Source organism: Miniopterus natalensis, chromosome 8 (genome assembly GCF_054644295.1).
Source record: "Miniopterus natalensis isolate mMinNat1 chromosome 8, mMinNat1.hap1, whole genome shotgun sequence".
NCBI classification, from domain to species: domain Eukaryota; kingdom Metazoa; phylum Chordata; class Mammalia; order Chiroptera; family Miniopteridae; genus Miniopterus; species Miniopterus natalensis.
The window spans coordinates 3,838,546-3,865,229 of NC_142088.1; the positions used below are offsets into that span (position 1 = coordinate 3,838,546).

The window sequence follows — 26,684 nt, forward strand, 5'->3', positions numbered from 1 at the left end:
AAGAAACCAGAAAGCAGGGAGAAATTTATCAACCTCTCATTTGTTTCTTGACATGGAATTTTGTTTAAGCCTGTTTTAAGACACTGGGTGGTATTTGCAGCATGCACAGTTGACAGTCACTTGAGCCACAAAAAACAGCTGGCTTGTGGGCCACACTTTTTGATTATTAAGATTTCTATGACTTGCCCTGAAAAGCACTGGATACAAAGCTGAGTACACACAACCTCTCCTTGCTGCCAGCCCACCACAGAGAAATACAGGAAACACCCATAGCAGGTTGGAGCCATCTCCAAAACATCATCGCACCACCAAGATGCACACACCTCAAGTTGAATTCTAGACCAATAGAACCTAATTGCACTTGGAAAGCTCAATGGCATGAGGAGCTTTTGAAGCATACACGCCTAAATCTCGCCATCCAAGAAATTCTTTCTCAGAGGTATTTCTCTTAAGTTTTACAGATGATTCTAACAAGTCCCCAGGTTAAAAACCACCATTCTAGAGACTGACAAATAAATTCAGAAGAAAAAGCATGTACAACTCGGTAACAGTAACTGGCCTACAGGTGGAGTTTTAGTTAACCTTTCCATTATTCATAACCCTGCATTCCCGCGTTCTGAACAGACTACTGAAAGAAACCTCGTAATGGGAATGTACAATTTAATACGATCTCTATAAAGTTGGAGTATAAATTACTCTATTCTTAAGGCACAACTTTAAGAAAGAGAATTTAGGTATTCCACACTCAAAATCATGCCAATCTGGGTGGTGCGATACATGGTCACAATGGCCTCTGTCGTTGCAGATACTCAATTCTTCCATGTCTAAAGCACCTCTTAAATGAAATGACAAGGGATGTTTAGACTATGATTTAACCAACTTAGAGGTAAGTGCTCAAGTAAATATTAGTATTATAAACATCAACAATGCCCTTATGCAGCAGAAAATCAACAAGCCCAAAACAGCAGATATCAAAGAAACAAGTAATATCGAAGAACTGTTCTTCTAAGAAAAGACACTAATCTATAAAACTTAAGTTAAATGACTGCTGCATAATTATTTTTTATTCTACCCCCTAAAACAGCCCTAGTACTGATGAGACAGCTTTTACTAAAGTCTCTTTGGGGCTGGGGACACTCTTGGCACATGGCCTTATATAGAAACCCTGGGTCACAGAGGCCTGCAGGGACTTTGGTGCTGCTCAAGCAGCCAAGGCACTTCATGGAGCTCTGGTTCTCCAAGTGCAAAGCTCCCTGGAGACAAAGATTTGCAAATATTAACTAGGGCCATCTAGAAACCTTCACACTCAAATCTCTAAGCTAGAATTACTCTCCTCCACTCCAAATCAGGGGTCATGACGCAGATACATCAAGAAATGGTTCAGAAAACAAAATGTTCGGGATACTTAGTATGCAGTTAATGTCAAAGAGCAGTTTTTTAAAAATCAAGCATTAAAATATTTTTAAAGTGATTTTCCTATCCTCCGCCTCCTCCTCCATTTTTACTTGTTCACATGAAAGCTCACCTCGCCCTCGTGCCGAACTCCGACCTCTAGGAGCCCCCACCACCGCGCCTCCTCCTCGTCCTGTCAATCGCAGGACAGCAGCACTATTTACAGACATGGAAAAGTTTCTCTGCCAAAAAAATTAAAAAGAAAGAAAAAAAATGGATAAAACAGATAAAACTGCACAATGCTTCTCCCCATCTCCCATCACATCTATAAAATGGCATCTAATTACTAGTAACAATGGGAAACCCTAACTATACAACATACTAAAATGATCCAAAACCTGACTTTAGCTAAAAATTTCAAATAAACATTTCAGGTCAACAAACATTGGCAACCAAAGCCTTACACTCTATGCTAGGTTGTGTGAAGAAATGTCAAACTCTAAATGCTGTATATATCCAAAGCTGACATGGTAAATATGCATCATAACAGAGAAAACTTGGTAAGAGATCATGATTTGAAAGGGTCCTTTAACTAGTGAAAGTTAGAAATGAGAGAGTCACAAAAAGGTCTGTATCAAGAATAGCATGATAAAGAGCAAAAGGAATGATCCTTCTTGCCTCACTCTGCTCACCAATGTGAACTGACAGCTCCAAGTAGTATTTAACAGAATGACAGGAATGGGAAGTAAATGGGGAAGGACCAAGTAAGAGTCTACTTAAGACCAACCATCTTAAGGGGGAGAGGGAGGAAATGCTTGAAAAAAAATAAACAAAACCCCAATCGGTCATTGACCTACACTTGCACCCACAGCCAGTCGGGAACATGGTCAAGTAGTGAGATAGTAATGGGTGGGCATCCTTCAAACATGGAGGCCTGGGAGCCAAAAATGTTTATAGTGCTTAGGAAAAGGTAAAGCAAGAGTATTTACAATAATCTTGAAAAAAGGTCTATAAAATACGGCAGTTATAAGCAGATTTTCAAGTGCATGGGAGGCTGGCACCCCTAACACCTGCATTGTTATGGGGTCAACTTTAATTTAATTTGAAGGAGAATTCCACAAGTTTTAAACTCAGAAAATGTTGGAATATATCCTTACCTGAATACTTCCTATATACTTAGAACCTAACAGATACTTGTGCACAGATGCAGGGGTGTGGTGCACTGAGGAAAATGTAACCTGGGCATGGCTATAGCCAAGGGACACTCCTGGGAGAAGCGCAAGAAGTGAGACTTAAGAAATGGGTTCCAATTTTTTTTCCAACTAATATTTTACATCCAAATTTTTTTCCACTGTGAAGTCCTAATTTGTTGTTTTGATTCAAAAATCAATTGACATGTGGTGTCTCTACCTCTTTTAAAGAAATTAACATGTAGTTGATGGAAAACTTCTTTCATTATTGAATTTCTTGTTTTAATACATGGGTCACTTTCTTTGGGTCACATTACTTGTCTTTTTCAGAACTGTATTCAATATAATTTGTTCAAATAAATTTTAAGAACTTATTAATGTAATTAAGTGTTTTTCTTTGAGTTTGACAGATAATCATATAATCACATAACTTCAAAACTTAAGATTTAAGATGTAACCAATAACTAAAAATTAGAGTAAGACACCCAACTCAAAAACATTCATTTCACTCATTTCAAACTGTATTTTTAAAAAGCTGGTTGAAACAATAAATTAACTTACCTTTCAGCAGAGTAACCAGTGGAATTATTGAATAATGCCTCTGGGGACACAATTAAGTAAGACTATGCAGTCTCAAAATCTAAATTAATATATTCTAATACTGGAAAAACAGAGGTCAGGGCTAACTGCATTATGTATGCTAAGATCCCATGCAGCTGAACACCCTGCCACCAAACTATCACATGTAATAAAACTCAAATGCACCCACCCATACAGTGCAGGAGAGACTCTCATATGCTTACACACACATCGTCACACACAGCCACTGAAAGTGCAAAATGGTAAAATCTCTGCAAGGCAATTTCTCAAAGTGTATTTAAATGTCCATAACCTTTGACACAACAATTGCTCTCCCTACATTTGTGAAAAATTACATACGCAGAAAGATCTTTAACTGCAGTACTGCATTTTTGTAAAAGCAAAATATGAAACCAGTTTAGTATCAATCAATAGAAGCTAACTGAAAAATCATAGTTATCTATACATGGAATTCTATACAGTTCTAAAAAATGAGGCAACTCTATTTATTAGGTTGAACCATATGAAATTGCTAATATTCAACCATTCCTGATCCACAAAACTGCAATTTCATGTGGTCAACCTAGCATATGAAGATATAAAGCATAGCCCGGCCGGTGTGGCTCAGCAGTTGAGCATCAATCTATAATCCAGGAGATCGCAGTTCGATTTCAGTCAGGACAAGTGCCCAGGTTGTGGGCTGGGTCCCCGGTGGGAGGGGGGAGAATGCAGCTCTCTCATCATTGATGTTGTTATCTCTCTCCCTCTCCCCCTCTCCCTTCCTCTCTCTGAAATCAATAAAGATATATTTTTTTAAAAAAGATATAAAGCACAGTTGTAGTTAGGAGCACGGAGAGGCCAGATTGCCAGAGACTGAATTTTTTGGCTCCTTTACTCAACTTCTCTGTCCCTCACTTTCCTCATCTATAAAATGTGAATAGGAACGATATTTGTATCTACTTCCTGGGTTGTTGCGAACAGTTAACACATTAAACAGCAAGTGCTTAGAACAGTGTCTGACACTTATTAAATGCTAAATAAGTATTTGCCATTATCTCCTAAACAGATGCTTAGGTGGAAAAGGTCAAGTATACAACTGTGTGCAGAGCATGCTACCATTTATGTGGATGTACATTTAAAGGAATCAATATACAGCTGACCCTTGAACAACATGGTCTGAATTGTGCAGGTTCATTTATAGGTTGATTTTTTCCAATAAATGCAGTAAATGTATTTTTTCTTCCTCATGATTTTCGTAAAAATATTTTCTTTTCTCTAGCTTACTTTTAGATACAGTATATAATACATATACAAAATATGTTGATCAACTATTTATGTTATGGGCAAGGCTTCTGGGCCTAGTTAAGTTTTTGTGGAGTCAAAAGTTATCCGTGGGTTTTCGACATGCAGGGTAAGCAGCCCTAACTCCCATATTGTTCACGAGTCAGGTGTATAAACAGCTCCAGGTGTAACTACTGTCCCTGGAAGGGAACAAGAAAATGGAAACAATGGTTACTCCTGAGGAAGAATTGGCTGAGTTTGGGTCAATCACGGACTTGCTTCTCACTACCTGGGCTTTTTGAACTTTTTATGTATGCACATGTATTACCTATTCAAAATCAAATACATGAGGCCCTGGCCCAGTAGTTCAGTTGGTTAGAGCGTCATCCCAATACACCAAGGTTTTGGGTTCAATCCCAGGTCAAGAATCAACCAATGAATGCATAAATAAGTGGAACAAATCAATTCTCTCTCTCTCTTCCCCTTTCTCCCTCTAAAATCAATCAATAATTATTTAAAAATCACATACATGAAGTAATTTTCTCTGATGGCAAATAAATAAAATACACCAATCTGGTAAGAGCTACCTAAATTTTTTTTTAATTTACCTTTATTGTTGAAAATATTATAGATGTCTCCTTTTTCCCCCCTTGACCCACTCCTCCCCATTCCAGCCCCCTCCCCAAGCCTTCACCACACTATTGTCTGTGTTCATGAGTTATGCATATAAATTCTTTGATTAATCTCTTTCGGGATGCCGCCCCCCCCCCCCCCACCCTTCCCTCAGAATCATCAGTCTGTTGCATGCTTCCATATCTCCGGATCTATTTTGTCAGTTTATTTTGTTCATTAGATTCCACATATAAGTGAGATCATGTGATATTTGTCTTTCAGCTACCTAAATTTTAGATGTATAGAGTCATGCTTCTCAAACCGAAATATATATTCAAGGGAAACACCAAAAGAGCAACTAGATCTTCTTTGAGCATCAATTTTGTTCTTTAAAAAAAAAAAAAGCTTTTTCCCTAGTTTTATTTTATATGTGCATGCATGCATGCATGCATACATACATAGAGAGTGTGTGCAAAATTCACATTTAAAGATAAAATACCTATTTCAGGTAACTTCAGGAAACTTAAGATAGGCGGCAAGAAACTACTTTAGGTTATTAAAAGAATTTACCTCCCCCGCAGGGGTAATGGGTGAAAATGTACACAAAACTCTAGTCTGAAAAGATCTAAATAATTCCTGAAGAGGGGTCTGACCACTCAAAGCACAAACATCAAAATGTTAATAAGTCTTGCCCAGATGGGCATGGCTCAGCAGTTGGGCATCAGCCTAGGATCCAGGAGATCGAGGTTCGATTCCTGGTCAAGGCACATGCCCGGGTTGTGGCTCGATCCCCAGTGGGGGACATGCAGGAGGGAGCTGATCAATGACTCTCTCATCATTGATGTTTCTCTCTCTCTCTCCCTTCCTCTCTCTGAAATCAATAAAGACATATTTTTATTAAAAAAATGTTAAAAAATAAAAACGTTAAGTCTTTTGCCAGCTCTAAGCACTGTCTTACTGTAGCATATTTTATAAATAACAAAGGCCACAAAATAAGTGTGAGGAAATCCTAAATGATGCATTGTAAATGCGTCTAAAAATGGACCCTGATGATCTGTGACTACCTGAAAACTTCCCCATCCTTACATTAAGCCCAGTAGTTAGCATCCAGGCCTTAACACCTTTAGATAAACTTTTTCACTATAAAATCAAAATGAAGACTTGCTCCTTTAGTCATTCTAGAACTAGTTTTGATGTATAGGTGTACTGCATACCTAACTTTATTATTTTTCAAATTGTTAACCAACTGTTCCCAACAGCATCTGTTGAATAATCTTTGATTTTCCAAATGATTTGTATAGCCACTTACAAAATACTAATGTCCTAGAAATGTTTTGTTTCTAAATGATTCAATTACTTATTCTGTTAAGTCTATCATGTTTTGGTGACTAATAGCAAGTGTTCCTCCCTACTTTTTTTTGGGGGGGGGGGGGGGTGCCAATTTTAAATAGTTTTATTTAAGACTGCATATTCCACTTTACAATAATACAGTGCTTATAAAGTACTCCGTTATTTCCTTTTCCTGTGCACATATTCTGTATTCAAGTATCAAGAATGTCCAGTTATTTACTCTACAGCAGCTCAACTTTTACAACTGCCATGGAATTTGCTACAAATTTCGGCCCTTCAATATTTTGTGTGGAACAATGCTAACCCTATGCTCAAGGCTGGCTTACTCAACCTCTTCCATGGTGGGTCCCAGAGGTACCACCAGATCTCCACCACAGGGAAGCCCCCAGGCATTCCTCCTGGCATGCTTCCTGCACTCTGGTACAGCTTGGTAATGATGGGGTTGCAGACTTTTTCTGCTGATGTTCAAGTTCTTCCTTCTCTGCAATCTGGTTAGTAAGCCAGTCGGTTTCCTTACACTTGTGAATAATCTTCTGTTTGTCCTCATCATTGATCTTGCCTTGAAGTTTTTCATCTTCAACAACTGCTTCATGTTGAATGCACAGGATTCAGGTGAATTCTTGGAGGACACCTTGTCCCGCTGCTTCTCTGCTTCAGCTCTGTACTTGAGCTTCCTGGACCCTGTGCTCAGTGTCTTCCTTGCTCAAACGACCCTTGTTGTTAGTGATGGTGACTTGTCCCCTTTTCCTGTATTCTTAGCCACATCAGAGACATTATGGATGCCACTGGCACCAATATCAGAAGTAACTTCAATCTAAGAAGCACCACGAGGTGCAGGAGGTATGCCTGTGAGTTCAAACTTGCCAAGCAGGTTGTTAGCCTTGGTCTTGGCACGCTCACCTTCATAAACCTGAATGCGCACAACAGGCTGGCTGTCAGAGTAGATCATGAAGGTGTCTGCTTGGGAGGAATGGTAGTATTGTACTTGATGAGGACAGCCATGAATCCATCAGCAGTTTTAATGCTAAGGGAAAGAGGAATGACATCAATAGCAGCAAATATTGAACATTTTCGAATTTGTCTCCAGATAGGATGGCGGCCGGCCAGCTGCACCATGAGCAACAGCCTCATCAGGGTCAATGCCCTTATTCAACTCTTCTTCCATTGAAGAAGTCCTGTAGGAATTTCTGAACCCTGGAAATATGGGTAGAACATCAGGACAGTATCATGGATCTGGGACTTGTCAAGTTTGGCACCCCAAAGGATTTTCTCTACAGGGTCCAGGGTGCCAAGAAAAAGGTTCAGTATTCAATTCTTTAAATGGGGCATGGATGATAAAGTTGATTCCTTCACTAAGCATATCAATCAGTCTCAATACTGGCCTGGGTGCTGGAAGAGAGTATGCTTAGCACGTTCACAAGCAGTAAGAAGGTGACAGACAGCCCCCTTGTTCTCACTGATGTCCTTCGTTTGCTTGCTTGCACTCTTCAATAAAATGGTTGACCATTAGGTTGTCAAGTCTTCTCCACCTCAGTAGGTGTCCCCAGCTGTTGACCTCAAAAATTCCATCTTCAATTGGTACATCAAAAGTACCACCTCCCAAGTCAAATATCAGCTCATTTCTTTCAGCTCCAGCCTTTTTATCTAAGACGTAAGCAATAGGAGCAGCAGTTGGCTCACTGGTAATTCAAAGTACACTGAGACCAGCAACAGTTCCAGCATCTTTGGTAGCCTGACACCGAGTCACTGAAGTAAACAGGTACTGTAATGATAACATTTTAGTAACAGTCTTCCCAAGGTAACTTCTGCAGTATCCTTCATTTTTGTCAAAACTATAGATGACAACTCTTCTGGATAGAAACTTTTCATCTCTCCCTTATATTCTACTTGGACCTTGGGCCTGCTAGCATCATTCACCACCATGAAGGGCCAATGCTTCATATCAGATTCAACAATAGCATCATCAAAACTACGCCCAATCAAGCGTTTGGCATAAAAAAAGTCATGTGATAGAGTCACTGCGATTTGATTCTTTGCAGCATCAACAATCAATCATTTGGTATCAGTAAAGGCAACATATCTTGGGGTGGTTCGGTTTCCCTGATTGTTGCCAATTATTTCCAATTTTCCATGCTGGAAGACACCCACACAAGAGTAGGGAGTGCCAACATCAATGCCAACTGCAGGTGCCTTTGACAATGTTGCCTGAGTATACATGTGGCTTGCTAAGACCAAGATCTGGAAAGCTGCCCCTGTGTTCAATGAGCCTCCCTACTTATTAAAAACCTTTTCTGGCCCATTTAGTCTCTAAAAAATCTAGGAAATCATTTAAGGAAAAATACAAAGAAATTATTAAATATATGTATAAACAGCTAAAAATTTTGGAAGAATAATCAAGTAAGATTAAAACTGGTAAACTGTGCTGTATAAAAATTAGCTTCTGTATTTAAAAAAAATCATAAATGAAATTAAATGCAATTAAAAAATTTAGAAAACAGGTTAGGGTTAGCTCATATAAATAGTATAAATCAACAAGAAAAAGATTAATATCCAAAAGAAAAATTGTCAAAGACAAGAACAAAAAAATTAAAGAACTATAAATATAAGCATTTGAATAACTCTGCACTACACTGAGGGGGAAAAATAAACTAAAATAATGAAAGAACATTTTTTCCAAATATACAGAAAATTTTTGCAATAAAAATACTCAAAGTTGGAAGTTCAGAAGACTACTTAGTGTACACCATCACTTGTACAAAAGGGAAGGGGATATGTATTTACTTGGAAAAATACACAAGGAACTGCTAACACTGGCTGCCTTTGGGAAAGGAAGACAGGTGGCTGAGGAACCAAATGGGGAAAATTTTCTATTATTTACTATGCTGTAAATTTTTACTTTTAAGCCGTGTGATTTATTACCTATTCAAAAAATAAATAAATTTGGAAAAACAAAAATACTGGACATGGGCCCTGGCTGGGTGACTCAGTTGGAGCAATGCCCCATGCACTGAAAGGTTGCGGGTTACATTCTAGGGCAGGGCACATACCTAGGTTGCCGGATCCCCATTCGGGGCGCATACAGGAGTCAACCAATCAATGTCTCTCACATGGATGTTTCTTTCTCTTTGTCTGTGTCTCTCTACCCTCCCCCCCCTCCTCTCTCTCTAAAAATCAATAAAAACATATCCTTGGGCAAGGGTTAAAAAAAAAACTGGACATGGCAAAAAGCAATGGTAAAAGTTACAGTTTGGCAGCAGTGAAACAAAAGCACTATCCTTATACAAAGCTGCTTAAAAGCAATTTAGCAGTATGGAGCAATAGGGTTTTCTTTCTGATTTTCGATTCTATTGCACTGACCTGTATGTCTATCCTTACGCCAGTTCTGATTACTGCAACTTTGGAGAAAGTTCTGAAATCAGAAAGTATGAGTCCTCCCACTTTGTTGTTCTTTTTCAAAACTGTTTTTGACTATTTCAGGTCCCTTGCAATTCCACTGATTTTCTTATGTTGCACCACCCTTGTACTCGGGGGATAAATCAATTTGGTCATGGGGTACAATCCTTTGGGTATGCTGCTGGATCCTGACTGCTCTGGTATACTTTGACAACTAAAGATATACAAAGAAAATAGACGCCAATAAAACATATTAAACGTTAACAAGTAATTATCTCTTTATGGTACGTTTACAGATGACTTTTCTTCTTACACATTTCTGTATTTTCTACAATGAATATGAGTACCTTTTATCATAAAAATAGGTATTTTACTGGTTTTAATGAATACATAAAGAAATCATAAAATCAATCTAATGTTCTACAGGCAAAGGACACAGACAAATCAAAAACCACAATGGCCCATAAGCATATGAAAAGATGTTCAACCTCACTAGTAACTAGTGAAATACAAATTAAAAACAACTATCATAGCCATCATTTTGGCCAAAATTTAAAAACCAACAACCAGAGGGTTGCATAAAAATAAAATCTCTCCTACACTGCTGGTGTGAGTGCAAGTTGGCTTAAATCACTATAGAAAGCAATACCCAGTAAAGCTTTAAAAAATGCCCAAAAAAAAACAAAAAAAAAAACCAAAATCCAGAGATCACATTTTAACAACACATTATAATATTATAGCAACATAATTATAATAGCAAAAATTCAAAGCGACCTAAATATTCAACCAGAAGAGATTTTTAAAAACTGGATTTTCTCAAATATGGAATACTACACAGCAGAGATAAACTACCTATGTGTATCAACACAGATAAATCTAAAAATCATTATTAAAAGAAAAAAACAAGATAACCATATAAAATGAAACTTTTATGGCATATGGGTATACAAATATGTAATGAAAATATTAAAGCATGAATGAGAAAAGTAACTCAATTCATAGTAATCTCTGTGAAGGAAGGAAGGGGTACACCCCAGGCATATCAACTACATGAGAAATCTTATTTCTTAAAACAAAAGACACAAATAGGTCATAATTTTAAGATCTGATATATATGAATTATAATACACTGGTGTTTATAATACTATGGTCTATACTTGTCTATTAGAAATACTTCATAATAAAAACATTTTTAAGAAAAATAAAAACCAAACTACCTGGTGTAGCAAAAGTAGGTTTACAGTTGTTTGTAATAATTAATAATAAATAATAGAAGAATAAACTCTGTGTTTTACATACTCACAACTGTAAACCTACTTTTGCCCCACCCTGTATAGCCAAATGTCAATTTATTTTAAAGGGAACTTTTCAGCAGCTACTCAAGACAGGATCCTTTCTTTCCTGTGTAATCTTTACAGCAATAAATAATATTTAGTCAATGAAAATATCTGCTGATAACCCTAGGTGATAATATGGGGTTTCATAAATACACACGGAACTAGCCCGATTTAGAAGAAACCATAAACAAAACAAAAAATTGCTCATGAAAGTACAGTGCTAAAAATAACCAAAGATCAATACCACACCTTTCTTAGAACTTAACATAGTTGGAATACAGTTCTTTTAATAAGCTTTCCTTTCTTATTAGAGTGACTTCCTCATGCAAAATATGGCAAGCATATAGAGGAAATATTCAGGGTTGTCACAGAAGTAATTATAAAAATGTTCCAGAATCAAAGAGTGGTGATGGTTATACAACTCTGTGAATACACCAAAACCACTGAGCTGTATACTTTAAAGCAGGGGTGGGGAACATCTGAGTACAGCGCAAAATCATTTGGTCTGGCCCTGCCAAGGCAACCGCAGGCGGGACTCGAAATTTAAGAACTCTAGGAGCTTTTTTCACAGCTCATTTTTAAGTTGGTAATTTTGTATAGCCCAGGAGCAGTGTTATAAATATCCAAATGGCCCTTGGCAGAAGAAAGGTCCCCCACCCCTGCTTTAAAGGGTAAATTTTATAGCATGTGAATTATGTCTCAATAAAGCTGCTTTGTTTTTGTTTTTTAAGTAATGATTCTTCATTAAAGAGGCATTCCAGTGTTCTAACAAAGCTCTTACTTCTCCACTTCACTACAATCACCACAGTTCCTTGAAATCAGAAACTCTTTTATCTATCTTTGGACACAGTATACTATAATAGGACAACACAAAATCTGTTACTACATCCGAAAGTCAAATTTTCTCAAAATACCATTTAAAAAGTTGGTGATAAAAAGAGTATTTTTTAAGCACATTTTAAGCTGAAAGTCCACATTTTCCTTTAATGGTAGAATGCACTGGTGAAAATTCAGGCTGCCAATTACTTGTGAAAAACTAGTATTTTTCTGAAAAGCAGGCTCTCCCCCAAAAAATAACTTTCTCCCTACTCGAATAAGTTCTAAAGGATGGTTCCAAAGGTCCTTAAGGCTCTACAAACATTTCCTTATCTCGACATAATACTCACCAGCTTCAGATCTAAGCAGAGTCTAGTCAACTAAGACAAGCACCCACATGCCAAGAAAACAGTAAGAAGGAAGGAGACCTGTGGGGACGAAGTATACTCCGCAGGGCCTACACAGTAACTTCCTATTTTCGTGCCTCACTGGGAAGGAACAAGAGTTTGACCTGAGGCTCAAAGCCAGGTACACACCTGTTCTTCTTCTGTAAAGGGTACAAGAGCCAAGGGCGGCAGGGGCTCCTCCTGGAGGATAGGCAGAAATTCTTTATCCAGAAGGTCTGAAGGTATCTGTTTGACCAAACACATGACCATGAGATTAATGCTATCCCTCCAAGTCAAGAAGATAAAACAAGAAAAAACTCTTCTGTTTATCTGTTGGTAATAATTATAAATATAGATAAAAAGCTTATCAGCCACAATTAACTTTGGTGGAACTTACACATTCTCCCCCAATTACCTGCCCAGTCCTCCCAGCAAACCACCACTCTCAGATTTGATACAGCACTAACTTTGGTATTCCAGAGTGTGCAGTGGGAGAGTAAAAATCTCCACACTGAACTCAAGGCACAACAAGGTGGTAAGCAACTGTATCTGTCCTTAGCAACCATTATGAAAATCTGAGATTCAATCCATTAATAAAATTTAAAACAAAGTATATTTTAAAATAGAAAAATATTATTTTTCACTAGTCAAATAATAAAAGCATACTTTATACTATTTGGGATTTTATCATTTATAAATGATATAAATGTGGCATCACATTTAAGATTTTCCCTCCACTAAAAATTTTCTATTTAGCTCAAAAGGGAAAGAACAAGAGAAATAATTCCTCTTCTCCCCAGCTTCTAACTGGAGAGAAGGGTAAGAGGGACAATAAAAAGGAGGGAAAAAGTGTTCCTTTCTCAGCCATCAAACTAGTGGAGAAAGAGACATGAAAGGGAAGTTATGAGGAAACAAGTTAGACAAAGCATTAAGTGCTGACTAGTCTTCCTGCTTTCATGAAGCTGTCTATTCCTATAATGAAATCTTAGGCCTTCTCTTAAAAAAAAAAAAAAAAAAAGAGTGCATTACACTTAGAAGAGCCTCTTAACTACTGCAGGTTTCAAAGCAGAAAAAAAGGTTAAGGTAGAGCGGAAAACCATGGGTCTTTCCTGTATCAACACATCACTGTACATACCCCAACAACTCAACAACTCAGAGTAATTCTTAACTCTTTCCTGTTTTCTTACCTTGTTGTCCTTAAGGAAAAGTGCTAACATTTCTTCTCTGCCATAACGATAGTCTGCTAATTTATACTTCGGCAGAGCTGGAGAAAGAGGAGGGGATGTAATACTCCCACCACTGGACAGAGCTCGGAGCCTAGAAAAGGAGTCATACAATGTAATAATGAAACGTCAAACATTCTGACACTATAAACTTTTTATTTTTATATCATATACTATAAAGTTTTTCATTTTAGTTCTTTAAAGGAACAGGAAGAAATCCCATTACCTCAAGGTATCCAAGATTTTAGCTTTAATAAAACCTGCAGTCATAGCACCTAAGAGAGTACTTTACTAAGAAATAACTAGACAACCATGTGGCAATTCCTTAACCTAAAAGGTATTGTGTGGCACATCCCTTAGAAGCTCAGGAAGTATGAGGGGACACTTTTCTCCAAATTATAAAAGTAACATATGATTAAAACAAAAGTGGTATCTCATTATATTATACCCATCAGATTAATAAAAATGAATAAATCAATAATACCAGTTGTTGGTAAGAATGTAAAACAATTCTCATGTAGTATTTGTGGGATTATAAATTAGAACAACCACTTCAAAGAATGATGTGCTAATATTTAATAAAATATGTAACAAAGTATGCTACATAAAAGAAAAAGGAAAATATAGATTATAAAGATACTGTTATATAATTCATACAAGCTTGCCAATAGGTTTATATTGTTTAAGAACACATACAAAAGGTAGCAAAAGCATAGACATGAAATGAATTGACAGATACAAAATTCGGGACAAGGTTCTACCTGCAAAGGATGGATGGTATAAAGGATGCTTCAGCCCTGGAAAAATGTGTTTACATGTAGAAAATAATATCCCCCCAAAAGGAGTATGTATTAGTAAAGTGAGACTCCCCCCCTCCCCAACATTTCTATCTCTTCTGCTTTTTTTTTTAAACATTTGATTACGGACAATTTTAAACATATAAAAATACCAAGAATGTAAGGAACTCTCATGTAGCAACCACCCAGCCCCCAAACCAACAACGCAGCCAATCCTGCTCCTTCTACCACCCCATCTAACCTTCCTTTGATATTATTTCAGATGAAATCTCTGGCTTTCAAGACTTTGAGGAAAGCTTTGAAGGAAAGTTATCATTTCATCTATAAATATTTCAGAATATTATCTCTAAAAGATATGGATTTTTTTAAGTCTGGACTTTGCTGATTTTATCCCTGTGGCATAGTTTAACACATTTCTTTGTTCTCTGCATTTCATGTAAATAGGCGAATGGATATCGAGATCTGACCAGATTTGCCAAGTCTACTTCCATCAGGAGGCACATACTGCCTGGTCAGGTATGTGAGGCTAGCAGTTCCTGATGACCAATGCTCAGATCCCTACGTTCACAGAGGCTGCAAAGTGACTTTATTCTATCATTCCTTCTTTATTTAGAGAAATTTCCTTCTTATACTATTTGGTATTGTTACCCACTAGTATAGCTCATATAACAACGGATGGGAAAGGCCTTGATTCTATTTGTTTTCAAAATTACTTGGACCACCAGCATCCTCCAATGATAAATTCTTTTTTATTAATGTATTTCAACTCACTGTAATTATCCTTAACAATACTAAATTGTCTCATCTTTGACCAGTGGAAGACTCTTCAGGTTGGACTCCCTCTGACACAGTCCTCATAGTCTTTAACAGCTTCTTTTCTATCCGGTATGTCAAAATATTCCAGGCTCTGCCTGTATTATTTCTTGCCTTAGACCTAGAATCAACCATTTCTCCAGGGAGCCAGAGTCTCTTTACTATATATTAAGACCACAACCTGGGTTCCAGGAGTGCTCATTGCTGGTCTTTTGTTTTGTTCTGTTTTCCAATTATCCTTAGACCTGGAAGTCATCCTATCAAATTCCTATGAGACAGGTTAAACAACCATGTAAGAAAACAACATGTCCACTAGGAGCGATCCAACCACTGCTAAAGAATCTTCCAGGAAACTACTTTCTCCTTGAAATTCATGTAAAGTTGGGTTTCTTCCTGAAAAAGTGAAATTAATATCCACTGAGAACTGAGACTGGAAATTTTACACATACATTACCTCATTTAATTTCATTTAAGCTTCGCAATAACGCCAATATAACACATGAGAAAAAAGCAGCCAAGGAGTTGATTAAACAACTTGCCCACAGTGATAAGCAGTAGAACAAAGATGATTCAAACCTAGATTTTTATGACTAAGAAGACCAAGATCTTCCTGGGGCCTCCAAATTTCATTTAAAATACCCAAGGTTTATTATCCTGCTAAACATTAATTTTAAAATATACATAAATTAGAAAACATCTTTCTTATACTGAGCCAATATACTCCCCAATAGCTTCTACCACTAGAGGGCACATTTAAGTGTTCTTTCCAGTGAAAATCATTACAGTATTGGCAAATAGTCACTACATCTCATCAGAGATTTTCTTCTCATGGTCCAACATCCCTCATTTCTTCCTCTGCTCCTCACAAGGCTTCAAATCCTCTTACCACTCCCAGGTTCCCTTCCAATGCTCCACCCCCAACTCCACCCCCAAGGGCTTTGTAGTGTCCAGGACTGAACACTTCTTATAGGCACCAGATCTATTAAGAGTCAAATCACCCCAGGGCATTCTCAAGAGATTCCTCCAGCTACTGTGAAGAGAACAGGCCAAGGCAAGCTGAAAGTAACTCAAAATTAGAGAACATGGTAACCTGAACCAGAATGATGGTTGTGCTCTACTCGATAAGTCAACAAATCCTATTCCAAGCCCTTCTTCACCTACAGATATCTGGAAAAGCTAAAACATATTTGTGTACTATCCGTCCCTAAAAATCCACCAGTGATCTTTCACTCCTCTAGGATCTAAAACCCTCTCTTCTAGAAATTCAATCCCTCCCTATTTGCTTTCCCCTCACTCTAAATATATCCAACAGTGGTTTGTCTAAAGCTCTTCTAATGCAGCATCCCCTCTAGCTATGCACCACTGCTCACCTTTCCTCTTCATTTCAGAAACATCTCTGAGTAACTCACTTTCCCAGTCACTTCAAAACCCAGTGCAACCTGGCTTCCCCCTACCACTCCGCTGCTCTAGCCAAGTTCATCAACAGCCTCAACACAAATAGAAGGGAAAGTTTTCTACCCTCATCACCTTGATGATCTTACTGACCATCCTGAGATCTGTGAAACACAAGAGGCCCAGTCCTACGACAGTACTGACGGTAGCAGCAGCGGGCCTTCTAAACCCCTTCACTTTGTCCAAAATCTAAACTTCAGCTTACAAAAGCAATTTAGAATGTCAGTGTAGATGTATGAAAGTGTGAGAGTCAAAAAGCAATTCAGTATAAGCTCATGATTCCCACTCCCAGCTCTGGCCATTCCCCTAGAGTAAGGCTTTCATAAACACAACCACTAACACCTCTCGGGTCCTACATGCCCCAAACCCTCTTAGCTTATTCATCCCAACCCCTCATCAGCTGTATCTCAAAGGCAGTAAAGAAATGACCATCTAGTCGGCCCCTGGATTGAGTCTGGAGATCACCCTTTACTCCTCACCTTCTAAACCCCATTATATGTCCCACCAATTTTAAACCCTACGTCCCTCAAGCCACTCCCTGATGAACTAACCTGTTGCTGTTCACGCTTATTCCTTACCTAGACTGCTGCAACAGTATCCTACCAGGGTCTAACCAGTCATAGTCCACCTCCACCCTCTACACTATCACAAGTTATTTCAAATGCAAATCTGAATAAAACGCTCCCTGCTTAACAAATAAAACCCAAAGCTTTTTAACATAGCAGGGCCACCTCCAAGCTCATGTCTCCCACACTTCACATTATAGTGAAGGCAAAAGTTTGGGAGTTCCTCTCTTAAACCTGCAGTTTCTTGCTCCCATGTGCTTTCTGTCTTCAGGAATATTTTTTATAACCGTTTTCACCTGGGTGCCAGGGAAGTCGTCTGGGAGAAGAGAGAGTAAAGTGCAAAGGAAAAGAGAAGAGAGACAGAAAGGGAAGGAGTGTGGGGGGCGGTGCTTGGAAAGAAAGCAGTAGAGGGAAAGAAGAGAGCTCTAGATCCTCAGGGCCTTGGCTTGACACAAGTACCTGCCCAGTCAACACAGAACTAATTGGCTAGTGGAAGAAAAAGCTAAAAAGTCATACAAACAGACATATAGCTATTGAAGAATTTTGGAGAAAACTTGATCCAATTCACATTTTAAGACTCTCTGGCTGCTACAGGAGAATTAGAAGAAAATTACGAAGGGAAGCCAGGAAACATCAGGAGGCCACTGCTGCAATAGTTCATGTCAGATAGTGGTGGCTTACATGAGGACAAGAGAAATGAACAGACTCATGAGGTATTTTGGAGATGGAACTGACACAACATTGTGATGGACTAGATGTAGGGATGCACAAGTAAAAGAAACCACCCAGGATAACTCCAAAACTTCTGTTTTGAGCAAAATGGGCACACTGTGGTATTAAGATAAAATAAACGAAGAAATTTAAAATGGCAAAATCCATGAGCTGAGTTTCGGGAAATTATTAAGGATGAGATGCCTAGAGGTATCAAATAAGCAGCCGAATACCCTGTACTTGCATTAAACTTCCTTTACAGCACTGGCATCATAGTGAAATTATTTCATGTCAGCTTCCCCACTAAATAAAACTAGGAACCATGTCCTTCCATCCTTGTGGCCTCAGCACCTAACCCAAGAAACAGAACACAGGAGGCACTTGATAAAATGTTTTCTAATCAAATCTTAATCATCTTTTCTAGAATACACCCTTGGGTAGCACCTAATTTACTACCCCTTCAGATGACATAGATACCTTTTACTCTTTTTGAAAAGGACTATTCATGCATTCCACCCTCCAGAGCATCTCTCACTGTCTCCACAGTTCCACGAAGGCCTAGCAATCTCTTTCCCCCCTTCCCCACACCCCATAAGACTTAAATGCTTCATCCAACATTAAGTGCCTATGTTCAGCACACTAAACTAAACAATGAATTGAACAAAACTGAGAAAAACAGTACTTTTCTTAATGGGATTAGTTCCCTTCTGAGTAAGAGAGACACTTATATAAAGAGACACACCACAAAGTCATCACTAACTACAGATATCCCCCGCTTTTCCAAAGTCCACTTTGCACCACTTCACTTTACGAAAGGCCTATATTAGTACTTGTTTTCACTAACCAAAAGAAATGTGAAGTGGATTTCCACTTTTATGAAAAAAGGCAAAAAGTGAAACAGCGTTCAGCATTTGTTTTGCAATGAGCAGTTAATACTGAGCAGTGAGAGCGGCCCCCAAGCTACTTCCCCACGAACAGTACTCAGCATCTCAGCATCAGCCACCATGGCTTTGAGCTGTGTCTGTGAGCATCTGTGCTTTATCTCCATTTATTTTGTGCATCTATTAGCAAGATGTGTTCCTAAGGTAACTGCTTCTTCACTTTACACCACTTCAGCCTATGAAAGTTTTCACAGGAACACTCCACTTTCGGATGGTGGGGGAAACCCGTATTGATTTGGTAATAAGAAAATTAAAGTAAAACAGGTACAGCACTACTTGTATCAACATTTCCAAAATAAACTTTCAAAGTACAGACGATGCATCAGTTCTTATAACTTCAAATAGTGATTTCTCCTCAGTCTCCAAGTGCTAAGCTATAAGAGCCAAGAAAATTTACAAATTACATATAAAAAGAAATGCATATAAAAAGATAAGTTAATAAGATCCTCAGACAGGGCATCTGCATCATCTATCAAGCCGCGACTACCTGAACCATGAGAGGTTAAGACACTCATCCCGTTTAGCTACTTCATACGCCGCTTCTGGTTCAAGGTCTAAGAAGCAGCTACATTATTCACCCTCCCTGAGGAGCGCTCTCCCATCATCAACCTTGGGGAGAGGTGGAGGGGGTAAAAGTCACACTACACTGTGATGGAGCTCAAATTCCATAAGAACTCCATATTTAGGGTCCAAATACATCTGTAAGAGACTCAAAGGTGAGTTATTATTATGTTAAGTGCTAACCCAATCCTTGATGGGTTTCTGTCAACAGCCAATATAATTCTGAACCACCTGGCTAGCCCATCAATAAAATAAAATTCAAATAATAATTCAATAAAAACTACTTTTCAAATGAGTCTGTGAAGGGCACTCACAAACACCATTATAGCAGAAAACATACACATATAAATGTTTCAACTACATAAAGTTGCATATACACCTAGACAAGGGCTCAAACAAAACCCAAATAATTTGATAGGGTGTTGGGACTGTGAGAAGTTTTAATTCCACTATTGTTACATAACCAGACCAAGAAACTTATTAAAATAAAGTATTCAATACAGTTATTAACCAAATATAACTTATTCCTAGACTACATTGTTTTCAACTACGCACAAAAAGCGAAGTCTCAAAAACATGCACATTTATAAAGCATCCAACGCCTGTAAAAATACCTTACTACTGTACTAGTCATCCAATACCAAATAGATGAGATTTTGAAAACTCACCATTCAGGCCCAAAGTTCAGTGTCTGTGTTTCCGCTGCCATTCTTTCAGTATGTTTACAAGACTTTTATATGTGGAGAAACCTGTTAAAGAGAAAAGTATCTCCATATAGTTAGTCAAGATTAAATGCAAAATTCCAGCCCAGAAAGTATAGCAAGGGAGTGTTTCGCTTATGCTCCTCTCAACCAGAGTCACCAGAATGAGATTTTTAAATCCCTGTTTATAACAATATAGCAGGCAAAGTGAAATGAATATATTCCAATTCACCATCTTTTTATGTTTATCTAAAGAAAGGGGGCATGGTATAAGATAAAGCTAGTGAGATAGGTGGGAACAGACCATGCAGGGCACTGGGAACCAAATTAAGGATTTTCTTCTTTCGCCTTTGAGCAATGGGGAGTGAATGAAGGGTAATAGATTTCCATTTTAATTTATATTACTCCCTTACAATGGCTCTCCCATCCCATGAGATATATCAAAGATTCTTAAAATAAGAACCCCCCCTCCCCTTATCTGACAGCTTCCGCCACAATTTCTGCTTAGCAATTTACATTCTAGTAAAATTATCTGGGACCATCAAGTTAAAGTAATAAGCTAATGAATTACATGAGTAGCCTTTCAAAAGCAATTTCAAGATGTGAGAGCTTAAAATAAGTCAGACAGCCAAAGACAAATACTGCATGAAATTACTTATATGTGGAATCTAAAAAGCCAATCTCAGTGTTTAGAGTAGTGGTTACCACGGGCTGGGGGTAGGGGAAATGGGGAGATATTGGTCAAAGGGTATAAACTTCCAGTTACAAGATTAACAAATTCTGGGGATCTAATGTACAGCATGGTGATTATAGCTAAGAATACTGTATTATATACCTGAAAATTGCTGAGAGTAGATCTTAAATATTTTCACCACAAAAGAAAGGAAATCCCAGTTGTCCTCTTTATCACCCACCTACAGACCTTCAGGTAGTACCAAACTACCATACTGCAGCAACATTAAAAACCTGCTCCGAAGGTTTTTGAATGCCTTTATCTGGGACCTTAACTACCATTTACAACATGCTTTTCATAAGAAGACACAAAGATTGCTCTAGAATTCTGAAGAACCTAAGAATAATCATCCCAACAATTTAATTATCAACTGAGACCTACACTACTCAGAACGATGCTCCACTCCTTCTCCATGAATTAAGGAGGAAGCAGAAGAGTTACAGCTGTTGAAGAAATCTAATTTAAATACTTGAAGTACTGTGATCACTAATTCCCAATTCCACACCCGAGATTGTGCCTTCTAAATCAATTTAAATGAGCCCAGTTATAATGTATTTATATGTACGAGAGGGATTGTCTTACATGATGCCTCTGAATTATAAATTAGTCAGAATGGAAACTGGGCTTTTTTCCCTCAATTGCCCTTTCCAAGGATGCAGTGAGGTATTAAAATGAGCATAGGCTTCACCACCATTTAAATCCACCAAGCTAAATGTTAACTCAAACCCCTAGGAGACTTATGACCGTTAGAAAACAGGTCTGAATTTTTACAAAGTCAAACAAGTACAGGATCAACGTTAACAATGATAAATCACATTTACAGTATGTGCTCTTGATATATGATGAAAATGGCAATTTACCTCTGTGGCCTTCCTCCCAAAAGCCTGTAACCCCAGTCTTATTATGAAAAACAATCAGACAAATTCAAACAGAGAGGCATTCTACAAAACACTTAACTTGTATTCCTCAGAATTGTCAAGATTTTTAAAAACAGGGGAGTCTGAGAAAATTGTCACAGCCAAGAGAAACCTATGGATATCTGACTAAATGTAATGTGGTATCCTGGATGGGATCCTGGACAGAAAAACACACTAGACAAAACTAAGGAAATCCAAATAAACTAGGGACTTCAGTTAATAACAATGTATCAATAATGGTTCATTAATCGTAATAAGTGTACCTTAATAATATAAGATGTTAATAGGGGAAACTGGTTGTAATACATATGGGAACTCTCAATTTCTCTAAAAGTAAATCTAAAAGTTTTTAAAAATAAAGCCTACTACTCTGCCGGACATGGCTCAATGGTTGAGCATCGACCTATGAACCAGAAGGTCACGGTTCAATTCCTGGTCAGGGCACATGCCCAGGGTTGTGGGCTCAATCCCCAGTAGGGGACATGCAAGAGGCAGGCAATCAATGACTCTCTCTCATCATTGATGGTTCTCTCTCTCTCTCTCCCTCTACCTTCCTCTCTCTGAAATTAAAAAAATAAAATAAGGAAATATAAAACCTACTGGCTGGGTGGCTCGGTGGTTGGTTGGAGCATCTTCCCGTACACCAAAGGGTTGTGGGTTCAATTCCTAGTCAGGGCACATGCCTGGGTTGCAGGTTTGATCCCTGGTCAGGACATGCGCAGGAAGCAGATTGATGTTTAGCTCTCACATCCGTGTTTATGTTCTTCCCTCCCTCTCCCTCTCTTTCTCTTTCCCTTCCTCTCTCAAAATCAATGGACATAGCCTCGGCTGAGGGTTAAATAAGTAAATAAATCCTACTACAAAAATAAGGGAATTTGAGTTGTAATACGTAAAGGTTTTACACATTTTTAAAAATGCAGTTCCTCGGTCACACTGACCACATTTCAAGTGCTACTGGTCACATGTGGCTAGTGGCTCTGGTACCTGACAGTGCAGATTTACCCATCATTCCTATCACAGCAGAAAGCTCTGTCGAATGGTGCTGGTGGAGAAGACTCTTTTATAACTAATCACAACTTATGAACAAAGCTTTATCTACCCAGCACTAAACCCTCACTGAATCTAAAAACCCTGAATGATATGTTTATTATTCCAGTTTCTATTTCAAACAATTATTTTTTAATGCTTTTTTTAAAAAAATCAATGTAGCATATGTAAATGTAACATTGAAAACTGCTCCAGTCCCCAGAGCAACAATTTTCAAAGTAAGGTCCAAACAAATTTTGGAACAATACTAAGGTATTATTTGCATTTTTCACTGTGTCTGCACAGCACTGATCATGCAAAAGCCGTGATGAGTAAAGCTGCTGGTTCCTTAGAATCATTCAAATTAATAGCACCAAAATATACTAGTAGTCATTGTATTCTTTACTACCAACCACTGTTATAAACTCACAGGAGAGAGAAAAAGCCAGTTTTACTTAAGAATTCCCCTGACAAAGCAGTAAAAACTATTGGTTTTATTCATCTTGACCCCTACATACACATCTTTTTAATGTTCTATGTGATGAAATGGGAAATATACATAAAGCACTTCTGCAGCACACCACAGTCTCAAAGAAAGGCACTTACGAGATTGTTTTGAGTTGCAAACTGAACTAGTTGCTTTCTTTTTCATGGAACATCATTTTGACTTGAAAGAAGAGCTGACACACAAATATGATTACCCAGATATGATTACCTGCGTATTTAGCAAACTTTTTTTTTTAGGATGAATGAAGAGAGACTGTCACTTCAAGGAAAACAATTGACAGTACTTGTTGCCAATTATAAAATTTGAGCTTTCAAGCAAAAATTAAACTTTTGGGAAACCTATTCACCACCATGAACTTGATGGGTTTTCCAGTACCAAGACTTTCCCAATACTCGAAGGCTTTTTTTGATGGGTGTTGATATTAATGAATGTGATTTTTTATAATGTATAATATGAAATATCTATTAAATGTGTGAGACCTATGGATTTTAATGTAGCAGAGTACAAAACGTGAATTGATATAATTCAGATTTCACACTGCAACTAACCTTTAAAAACTACTACTTGTTGAATTTTAGTGTATCAAAAAATGTCTGCAATTATCTGAAAAAGCTCTTAAAATACTCCTCCCTTTTCCAACTACATACATATCTTTGTGACAATGAATTCCCTTCATATACTTTAACCAAATAAACAAAAACAGATTGAACGCAGAAAAAGATAAGAGAATCCAGGTGCCTTCTATAAAGCAAGACGTAAAATTTGCAAAAAGGTAAAACAATACCACTCCTTCTCACCAAACTTCTTAGAAATGTTTTAGAAAATGGGCATTTTTCCTCAAAAATATATTTATGTCAACATGCAATGAGATTATTTTAAAATAAATTAAGAAATCATTTAAATTTATCAATATAAGTATAGATAGACATAACTAAAACACCAAAAGCTCTTTGGGGTTCTCTAAATTTTAAGAGGATAAAGGAGTCCTAAGATAAAAAAAGTAAGAAAGTCTATCTCAGACGAAGAGGAAAAAGTGACAAAAGAAATACATCTATTAACTCAGAACATACATTCATACCCTGGAAAGCATATCAAGGAGCTTATCAAGAACACATGAAAGCATATCAAGCATGTCATAAAATACCAACGACAAGAACACCATGATCCAAAATATGACACTTATTCAAAAAGTATCTAGGGTTTTAAAAATGTATCTTTTCCAAGGACAGAGAGACACTTCACATTTTGAAATTTACTTCTAGGATTTTGTAATTGCCTCTGCCACTAGGTTGTAAGCCCCATGAAAATAGACACTTTCATGTTTAGCTCACCACTGTGGCAAGTCCAGCACCCGGCACAAAGGAGGTATTCAAATATTTGTTGGATTGAAAACAAAACAAAAAGACAAAAGACAAACAAACCCACTGATGTCTCTATTCAAATTATAAATATGAAATTTTACAATCAAAATTACCTACTTACGTAGTAATAACAATCATACAAGCTACCATTCACTGAGCGCCTATTTACTATGTGTCAGGCATTGTACTAGGCATTTTAGATTTTTAATTCCCACAAACACCGTGAGGCTCCAAGTGTTTATTTACCTAAAGTGACAGGTAATAAGTGACAAAATTAAACCCACATTTCTCTGCTTAAAAGGCCACAAGCTTCTCACTACATACTGATATAGTGCTCAGGACTGCTTGGTTACCTTTTCTCCCCCCTTTCCTTGCAATTTCCAGAAGAATTCATTTTGTGGCAGTCCCTTTTCTCCTTCCCAGTCTCCCACCCTATTTCAATCTCCTCCAACTTCTACCCCTTTGCATCACTTGATTAAGCAAGCCCCTTGGTTGGGGAAGAGTATGTATTCTCTTAACATACTATTAGAAACTCCATTAACTATGGTGGAGTAATATAAAAGATTAAAGGAGAGTATCAGATTCCAGAACATGCCCGGCGGGGCGTGGCTCTGCCATTGAGGGTCAACCTAGGATCCAGGCGATCAGGGTTCAATTCCCAGTCAGGGCACATGCCCGGGTTGCGGGCTTGACCAATGACTCTCTCATCATTGATGTTTCTCTCTCTCCCTCTCCTTTTCTCTCTCTGAAATCAATAAAGATATTTTTTTTTTTTAAATTCCAGAACATGAATTAAGTCTCTCTGTCCCACTAGTCTTGCAGGATGGCTTCACATCGTTATTCAACTGGCCATGGTTTGTTTGGGCAGCACCACTTAAACTCCCAAGAGACTAATCATGAGAGCCCCTGGATGTGGCTATGTCTTCAAGGCCTGAGCCATGATTTACCATTTAGAAAGTACCAAGACAGGACCTCTGCCAATTCCTTGACAGTCTCTATAACCATGGAACCAACACTGAAAAAACCATAGCTCCCAAGACTTCCATCAAGCCCAGGACAACCTGAATAAAAGCAGCTTTGTTCCCAAAGAACATACTGACCACAATATCACTGTAGGAAGAAAAGCTATTGCTGTTACTATCATTCTCCCCACTATTTCTGAACAATATGTAAATGTTCCTCTTTTCTCCCCTTTTGGTGAAAGGACAAAAACAAAATTAGCAACTGTGAACTATTCTAGGGAAAATTACAATGTCATAAACATTACCATGTCATTTGATAGTCTTGCCTCAAGCCATTGTTTTCCAGAGAGAGATCCCCAGAGTCTGTGACACCTTTACACAGATTATGTGGAAACCTTTTTAAACTTCACAAAATCCTGAAAAAGCCTCACCTCGACATCCAGATTTAAGAAAACATACAATATGAGAAAGGACTCTTCTATGTTGAAAATGAATTCAGCTGCAATTGATTTACTAAAGAAACCTTGGCAGAAAAAAAAGTATCATACGAAGTCACATCTGTGACCTGTCATTCACTACATCACTCTACAATAGATCACTTTTATCAGTAATCCCTAGGCTTTGCATCAAAAATCTCAATATAACGCCCTGGCCGGCTGTGGCTCAGTTAGCTGGAGCATTGTCCCATACACCAAAAGGTGATGGGTTCAATTCCCAATCCAGGCACATACCCAAGTCTCAGGTTCAATCCCCGACTGGGGTGCCTGTAGGATGCAACCGATCGATGTTCCTTCTCTCTCTCTTTCTCTCCCTAAAATCAATTTTTTAAAAATCTCAATATACTAATAATACACTAACATAAGACTTAAGTAATAAAAAATTACTTAAGCAATTTTGCTTCTATACTACCTAATAATTATAGACTACATGTTAATACAAAAGTTTATACTGTGTCAATGATCCTTTACCAACAGTAAAAAGTCCCTTCTACCACCTAAATAATGTGACTAGAGTATGATTCACTTATAGAAGTGAATCAAATTCTCTACTGCTTCCTAATACTCAAGTGCTGCTGA

At 37.9% G+C, this 26,684-nt stretch overlaps 1 protein-coding gene across 1 annotated transcript in view; it reads right to left on the reverse strand.

The window, feature by feature from the left end:
* GIGYF2 (GRB10 interacting GYF protein 2) overlaps window positions 1–26,684 on the reverse strand; it is a 98,502-nt gene that overhangs the window by 64,140 nt on the left and 7,678 nt on the right. Inside the window, exons 4-7 of the mRNA XM_087819511.1 lie at window positions 20,069–20,149; window positions 13,524–13,653; window positions 12,487–12,582; window positions 1,526–1,634 (exon numbers count right to left, since the gene is read on the reverse strand). Coding sequence (XP_087675637.1) covers window positions 1,526–1,634; window positions 12,487–12,582; window positions 13,524–13,653; window positions 20,069–20,109 — 376 coding nt within the window. The 5' untranslated portion in view covers window positions 20,110–20,149. The remainder of the gene's footprint in view (window positions 1–1,525; window positions 1,635–12,486; window positions 12,583–13,523; window positions 13,654–20,068; window positions 20,150–26,684) is intronic.